Raw genomic sequence first — 8,911 nt, 5'->3', positions numbered from 1 at the left:
TTTTAAATATCCCCTAGATCTTGCAATTTTTCGCATATATCTAAGTTTTTTGGTTGCTTCGGTACGATATCTTCAATATCTTTTTTAGTTTTGTAATTTATCGCGATGTTTTAGGTGATATCTCGCTATAAATCTCGCCCAATTTTTTTATAATATTTTGTGTAAATCTTTTGAAATATGGTAAAATATTGTTAAATATGATGATTCTCGTCCACTTTATAGATTTGTAGTAAAAAAATAAGTTATAAAATTGAAATGTAGCCAATGTTTGCAAATGTTTAGGAAAATAGTCAATGACAATTATATTTGACTTAAATATCCTCATTAAACATGTTATAATTAAAAAAATGTAAATAATTTAAAAATAGAAAATTAATGATAATGGGTCTATTTTTTTAAGCTCTCCTCGCCACGAATCCGTAGGATTTTTGAATCAATCAATTTCGAGTTCATATGAGGAAGATATGGATTTTTGAAGTTTTGATGAGAAAAAAAAAACGCTTTAAACAAAGGACAAAATGAAACATTCAAATGGGTTATTCAAGTGTCACCTTAACTGTTTGACTATTTATCTTAAAATTTCAAACGTTGGGTATATCTTACACGTTAAGTTTATAATGACTTAATTATTTACGAATTTCTTTATATTTTTTTATGCAAAACTAAATCATTACAAAAGGAGAGACGGAGAGCAATTATGGATAGAATTGACATCCATCAAATCAATCCAACTAAAGGTATTATACATAATAATAAACTCGTATAGGTACCAAAAAATAACATCATTTTAGCTGTTAAGATGCACTTGTTGCAACTAGTTAACCTTCTAATTTTTTTTAAGATTACGGTCGAAATAAATTAAATTAACTAAAATAATTAATTTAATTTCAGTTTATTTAATTTACTGTGGCCAAATGAGTTATTTTCTTAATAAAATAAAACTTTGACTTAAAAAAAAAAAGATGAACTATTGAGTTATTGATCTAATTATCCCAAATAAAAAAAAATAAAATAACAGGTATATAAATTTGCAATATATATATATATATATTATATATACACTCATATAATAATCACTAATTATAGACGCACTTATTATATATAGACTTGTATTATACAGACCTATATTATACATAGAAGTCTTATAATTATATCATTCAAAATATAAAATAGAATCAGTATATGCAAGTTTTTTTTTTATTTTGAGTACATATATATATAATTATACATTAGCATTTTATTTATTATATTATTTTATAAAATATCAGTCGATATCTCCGTTCGTCGGTAACCGATATCTCCATAAAAAAAATATCGGTAAATTGATATCAGTATTTTAAATATCTATAAAATCTTCGTCGATATTTTCGTTGATAATATATCTCAGTAAAATTGAACTATTACTATTGATATTTGATCCATAATTTCACGTGACACTGGAATGGCGTAATGTTGTTGCCCAATAATTCAGACGCACTTGGTTTTGTAGTGGGACTGTGGGGTGATTCATCTCTGTGTGCCCATATATATATACATCTTATTTATATGGTCTTTGAGGTAATGTCATATCATATCATATATCGTGTTATATTGTCTATACTTCTGTTCCATTGTCCCCACTAAAGACACTGAAAGACTGATTAACAACAGTTGTTGGTATGTTAGGTTTTAGTTATTAAGTTATTATTTACATAAAGAAAGGTATTTCTTTATGCCAGGGTGTGCTTTCCAATGAATTCACTTTTTTTTTGTCCTAAGATTGAGTCCATACAATAATAAAAATAGAAAAGAATGGTAGCTTAAGCGCTATTCTCACTTTTAAGCTATTTTTCTTGGATCCAACGATAAAAAGGGTATTGTTAATTAGAAAAGAAAAAAGAAGAAGGAAAGTTTTTATTGCAAAAAAAAAAAAAAAAGAAGCTGTTGAGACAAGCTATGGACTCATGGAGTAAGAGCAAACCCAACTTATAATCAATTATAAAAAATGTATTGACTTAAAAAGTAAATAATAATAATAATAATAAAGATTAATTACGCAAAACTCCCCTAAACTTTTACACCATTTACAATTTACTCCCGATACGTCCAATGTTTACCTCTAACTTTATATATGTATCAACTTTACTTCTTCCGTCTATTTTTTAACAAAATTAGATATATGTCAGCAATTAAATGAGTTTATAAATGAATTTACCAATATACCCTTAAATACTTTTTGTTAGGGTCCAGCGGTTATATAGCCCAATAGAATTTAAGCTTTTGCAAAATAGCCATAGTTTGCTAACTATAAGCAAAATAGCCATAGTAAGATTAATTCATGCAGGATTAAATTTAATCCCAACGAACTATAAAGATAAAATGTAAGCTTTATGAAGGCTGGATTAAAATTAATCGAGGCATAATTAAATTTAATGAAAACCTGAAAATCCAATTCATGAACGCAGAATACAAGACACCGTAAAATGCACAAATTCGGATAATCGAAAACCTCAATCCAGTCCATCCATGGCTTCCACTTTCGCTCTCCTCTTCTCCGCCCCTATCATCATCATCACTTCTCCCCATCGCCGCCTCAGTCGCCGGAGGCCTCGCTGCTCCCAATCTCTCTCCGCCGCTTCGGACCGAACCCTTAGTCTCCGGAGCTCCGTTTCTCTCGGCTCCGAGCCGGGCAGATTCCTTCATCGTCTCCGCTCTCCTTCGTTCAAGCTGCCTGCCGGGAGCTCCGTCGAAAGCTACGACAGCTCTCCACCGCAGACCGTCGTTGGCGAGAACTCGGCAGCGTTTGAATTTTGAATCGGAAGAGTGAAGAAGGAAAGGACGAAATTTTAGAACTAAAGCTTATATTTTTTACTCTCAATTGGTATTTTGCTTTACCTAATGAAACTATGATTATTTTGCAAAAGTCATAGTTTGAATTGGCTACTTCATACCATTTTTTTTAATGACTAATCATTTTCTTTCAAATATGTATCACTCTTCACTTTCCTTCTTCAGGAATGAGAACGCATAATTAGACCAATAAACACAAACTCAATCTAGTTTAAAACAAAAACAAAAAAAGTAGAACCTCTAACTCATTCGGGTCAACCCTCCTTGCCGCCATATCTTTGTACATTGTCCACGGTTGCTTTACTTCCACAAGCACGATGACGAAAACGAAGAGAGAACAAAGAAGAGAAGGAAGGTGCGTTTCATTAGGTTTTTTGCTTTTGTTTTTTTGAAGATGATTTCATAAGGCGTGGAATAGGTGTTTCGATGTTTATGAAGAATCGGTGAAAAATAAGAAGAAAAAAAGTAAAATTCTGTTTAGTTAGAGACAAGATGTCGCACACAATGTACAGTCAATGTATATCTCATTTGGGTCAACCCTCCTTGCCGCCATATCTTTGTACATTGTCCACGGTTGCTTTACTTCCACAAGCACGATGACGAAAACGAAGAGAGAACAAAGAAGAGAAGGAAGGTGCGTTTCATTAGGTTTTTTGCTTTTGTTTTTTTGAAGATGATTTCATAAGGTGTGGAGTAGGTGTTTCGATGTTTATGAAGAATCGGTGAAAAATAAGAAGAAAAAAGTAAAATTCTGTTTAGTTAGAGACAAGATGTCGCACGCAATGTACAATCAATGTATGCAACAATTTGATCCGATGCAAAAATGAATAAATGTATGGCATAAATATAAATGACACAAAGAATGGAAACTCAGTTCGATTCAACGTCATCTACTCTGGGGGCTCTTAAACCAGCAGAAAGGAAATTCACTATCTCAATATGTAGTCAATAGTACAACAATAGACTTATATGAACAACACTGGTCTCAATGTCTTTTTCCTATTACTACTTGTGAATTCCAAATCAGGCTCCCTTGAATTTGAGATCCCTCTCAATTATTTCACTCTTCAAACACTATCCTGATTTTTGTATACCTCTACATCAACGCTCGTGAAACCTTCAACCACGAAATCACAAAACCCAACAACTCTCTAACACTCGGATATCTGGGAATGTGTTTAGAGAATCACACCACACACATCAAACAGATAACTTTTCAGTCCGCCAATCGTGCACGTCTAAGAATCCTAAAAGTTTGATGAATGCGTCAAGACTCAACATATCGTGAATCATGTTATCCGACATCTTACCAATCCAACTTGCAATAAAAAATAAGTCAACACCAAATGTAACAAAAAGAATGAATGACGTTAGAGGTTTTTTTATTTTTATTTTTAATTTTTAAATGTAAAATAAAGAACGGTGAATTTATTTCTAAATTAATTGAAAGTCATTTTATCAAAGAGAAAAAAAGAGTTTTTACGATTTTACCCTCATTTTCCTCCTAAATGTGTTGAATATTAGATGGAAGGGGCAAAATTGATGCATTTATGAAGTTTGATATAAACGTTTGACACAAATCAAAATATCGGAGACAAGTTGTGGTGAAAGTTGTGAATGGTGCAGAAGTTTAGGGGGATTATGTGTAATTAACCCTAATAATAATAACAATGTTTTCAGTTCACTATTTCGACCAGAGTTATACCCGCGAAGACGAGAAAAAGAATGCCTCCGACATAGGCGATAACCTGTGATACACAAAACAAACAGAAAGAGAATTAACGGTCTGCAAAAGTTTCACTTACTTGGGATTCAAGTTACTTGGGATTCAAGTTTCACTAGCAAAAAAGCAGTGCTTAAAATGTGAGCTTAGTGTAAAGTTCCTTTGCTAGTAGTTCAACATGTTTAGCCTAGCTAGAGGACCTTTTAATTTTTTTTCCCTATAGAGCCTATAGATGGGAATAATAATAATACTGACAGCTCATTAGTATATGGTTGACATATTGTGGTACCATGATACACTTGTCTCCTCTTCAGAATGAAACAGCTAAGCTGTTTTTATCATTATTACTATTATTCCATGTTGTTTTATGTTTTCAAGTGTTGTGCTATTTCAAGTTCTTTTTTTTTGCTCGAAATTTCAAGTTCTTATTGTGCTTTTTGCTTTGTTTCAGAAATGGTAAAAATTCTTCTTCAAAATAGACACATAACATAACTTTTGTATTTTTTTTTTTTTAAATTTGAGAGTAAATTGTTATTTTACCTTCTCTGATAAGAATGAGCCCAATAAAGAACCTCCCAAAACAGCCAGCTGCAAAAAAAGAAAATAAATAAAAAAAAAGTAGAGGTGTAGCAATATAAGGTTCATCAGGACCACAAGCTCATTATATTATTATTTAATTGTGCAGACCAAAAGGCTAAATTAAATAATTAACAAGTTGACCAAGTCTGAATGGTTAGAGAATCTATGTCATCAAGCTATGCTAAAAATACATAAAGTGAAATCTGCATAGCAATTTTTTTTCCTACTATATAAACAAGTTCTCAATTCAACCAAACAATTACAATCATAAGCTAGTGCAATCTTTATTTATTTAAATGTTGGGATTATTAAAGATTTACCAAAGTTGCGACTCCGTGACCCGCTAACGCTCCTGCAATGACTCCAAGAGGCGACGAAGCCGCGGCAAGAGCTGAGAGAGAGAGACGTGTTATATCTCAATAATCAAGGGATTAGAAAGTAAAAACAAACAAATCCTTAGTAAAAGAATATAACAAGAAAAAAGAGAGAATTTAACGTTCGATGAAAGTTCAAAGATATACAAAAAAAATCTATGTGCATGGACTTCAGGTATTGATTTCATCCGAACAATTAAAAAGCAAAAGAATAAAAAAAAAATCTCTGATGAGATTGGACAGTCTTTTTATTTAGTACATGAAAATAAATTGAAATGTCTCTAAACCATAATTTATTTATGAATAAAATTTACCTATTGTGGAGAAAAACGATTTATCGCCCCATTCGGCGACGAAGACTAAGAGGAAAGTGCTCACGACAGTGCTCGCGGCAGTGACTATTCCAGTGCCGTTCCCCGAAAATCCCGACACTGCCAACTCTGCCTGATCCAAAACCAAACTAATTATTTTTCTTTAAAAATAAAAAATTAATCATGCAATCCTATATAATAATTTAAAATTTTCTTTTAAATTTTTAGTATATGATTTTTTTTTCAAATTTGTCCCGTTGAACAAAAAAAAAAAATCTTACAGACCCCATTAAATTTTATCATATAAGCTCTCCCTGAGTTCAAATTATGGCTCCGCTATCGTTACCTCTTTTTGTTCTTCGTCGGCTTTAAGACCGTCGCTCGAGCTAGCATCAAGCAATGTCGAAACCCCGAAATATACCTGAAATCAGTACACCTCATTGATTCAGACATTTTAGACATGGTATTCCGTGATTTGATAATTTAATGACATTGAATGAGAGAGAAGAAATGAAAAATATAAAATTATACCAACAGGATAACCGCGGCAATGTCATCTAGAGGTAAATCGTTCCCGCGAAAGCTGAGCCACGAACAAGAAAATGAATACTAGTATTCATAATATGATTTTTTTTTTCATAATTGATATAAATAAAGGAATTCAGCTAGAGAGAAAGTACCTGAAGGGTAGTATTTCATCCACATAGTGAAAAGTACGTCCAAGCGCTACGGATATTACAGACATTGCTCTGCGTTCGATATTCGCAAAAAAATTAAAAAAGAAAAAAAAATTAGTACATTACCAATTTATTAGTACTACTTGAGATATCTTGAAATTAGGACATAAATTCAGGTACTTGAAGTGAAGCCTTCCTCTCTAAATTAAGAATATATAGACGTGCATATGATTTGTTTTATTTCTCTCAAGCGTCAGAACGTAACGAGACGATATATATTTTATGCCGGAAAATTTAGTAAAGAAAGTTACTAAAATAACGTACGAAAGTGCTCCGAAAGTCCCGACGAAAACGACCCCAGCAGAGTTTCGAGCTGCTAATAGAGCCTGAACACGACATCAAAATAATAAAATTAAATTCTATAAAAATTAAAATAAAATATATGAGTTTTTTTACGTACACAGATAAAATAATCGGAATAAATATTATAGTCAAAGAACAATGTTCACCGCAATAAAGAAGGTCTTGTCACCCAATTCGGAGAAGAATATGAGCAAGAACGCCTGCAACAGAAAGAAGAAAAAAAAAAGTCGAAAAGTTAGCCATGAAAAATACAACGCTGAAAGAAATAGCAATTAATTAATAGGAAGTTTATGAGGAGATTTTCCTAACTGAAGCAAAACCTGTGGTAATATCTCCGAGGTCTTGGAAATAAGGAAGCGAAGAAAACGCGGCCGAGAGATCCGTAGAGGCAATCGCTGGCTGAGATCCTTGAAGCGTTATTAGACACCCGAACAACATCGTCATCTTCACGAAATCGCCTAGTGAATTTTCAGGCAAAATGAAGTGATCTACAGCCTTATCAAGCTTCGTCACCGAGTTCTTGTGATGATCATCCGTGACGTTTTTGGGCCTCGAGTATTCCTGTGAGGAGAAAAAAAACCAAGGCATATATATATTATTTTTAAAGTAATTTTAGAACATTATTTTGAAGTTCAAATAGTCTACTTTTAAACAAGTATTTGTCTTTGAAGTTAACGATTAATTACCAAATTATTTACAAGAATTTTTTTTTAATTTTATATTTTTTTATTTTTAAATATTTCATTCTTACTCCAAATAATAGTACACAATCAATTACATTGAACTCCAAAAAATAAATAAAAAATCATGATACATTGAACAAATTACAACTGAATTTGATACTATTAAAGGCCAATTGATTTAACTAAATAGTCAATTTAAACTAATGTATTTGCAAAATAGTCAAAGTTAGTCTAAAATTAGTAAAATAGTCAAAATGTACAATAATCAAGTTTCAAAAACATTTTCGACCTTAGATTAATTATGTTTAAAATGAAAAATTGCTTAGATAATCGTAAAAAACTTTAACCTTGGTGTTAAAAATAATTTGACAATGTAGTTTTGATTACTTTACTAAAAATTTGAAATTTTGGCTTTGTTTATTAATTAATTTTAAATGACTATTTTGTATAATTTTTCGCCACGAAATTGAAAGGCTACATCTAAATATTCTTTCTAATGACTGTTTTTAATATTCTATTGAAAAATAGCCTCAATATCACCATTTAATAAGTTTTTTTCAATTTTTCCACCAAAAGTTTTATTTAGGTAAAAATACTAGTAAGTATTTATACAAATAAAATTTTACCATGAACATGATGTCAACAATTGACATTTATTGTTGACATATGTGAGTTTTTAGTTCTATGTTTATTGACATATATGTCAACAATTGACATAAATTATTGACATCAATTGTTATGGTAAAATTGTAAATTGAAAAAAATTTATCAAATGAAAGTAATTTACAATTTCTCTATTCTATTCGAATGACACATTTCAAGAAGAAAAAAAAAGACACTCTAAATAAAATCATAATAACTCGAGAATTTTGACTCTTACATGACCATTTGAGCTCTCAGAAGTTTTCGCGTAACGCCGAAACCGTTCCTCGCTCGTGGCGTTCAAAAGCCACCGCTCTGAGTACCTGCAATCAATCAATCAATCAATTGAAAAGCCCCAATTTGATCATCACACGCATTAAAAAAAAACACCAGCTTCGAGTTCGCCACGTGGTCACCTAGGGTTTCGAATGAAGAGCTTGGAAACGCGGTTGAGCTTCGACTCCGATCGCAGAAACAGCACGTGCGAAGCCAGCGACGGTCTCGGCGGTTTGGGAAACAGAGCAGGAGCTGAATTTCGAGCCCCTGAGACCGTCGTGGTTCGCATATCTCTCTCGCTCAATCTCAAAACGCTTTATTTCTTGATTTATTTATTTTCTTTTTCTTCTTCGATGAATTGTAGCTAAAAGGCGCGAACGAGAATCGGTTTTATTATCTTACTCTATCCACTTCTGATGAATTACCTGTGGCTGGCTGATAGTTCGGTTCTTTC

At 32.0% G+C, this 8,911-nt stretch overlaps 1 protein-coding gene across 1 annotated transcript; it reads right to left on the bottom strand.

The window, feature by feature from the left end:
- Window positions 1-3,688: 3,688 nt before the first annotated feature.
- Window positions 3,689-8,911, bottom strand: LOC149405589 (GDT1-like protein 1, chloroplastic). The gene is made up of 12 exons (XM_089607953.1): window positions 8,598-8,911; window positions 8,420-8,504; window positions 7,166-7,417; window positions 7,003-7,056; window positions 6,818-6,879; window positions 6,497-6,565; window positions 6,348-6,399; window positions 6,163-6,237; window positions 5,820-5,949; window positions 5,452-5,522; window positions 5,093-5,140; window positions 3,689-4,577 (listed from the first exon to the last, which is right to left on the bottom strand). The coding sequence occupies exons 1-12, from the start codon at window positions 8,744-8,746 to the stop codon at window positions 4,506-4,508; spliced, it is 1,119 nt and encodes a 372-aa protein (XP_089464079.1). The 5' UTR covers window positions 8,747-8,911; the 3' UTR covers window positions 3,689-4,505.

This window comes from Urtica dioica, chromosome 2, assembly GCF_054948205.1.
Source record: "Urtica dioica subsp. dioica isolate 48M chromosome 2, U.dioica_male_clone48M_v1_H2, whole genome shotgun sequence".
In the NCBI taxonomy this organism is placed as follows: Eukaryota; Viridiplantae; Streptophyta; class Magnoliopsida; order Rosales; family Urticaceae; genus Urtica; species Urtica dioica.
This window is presented reverse-complemented; position numbering and strand designations above follow the sequence as displayed.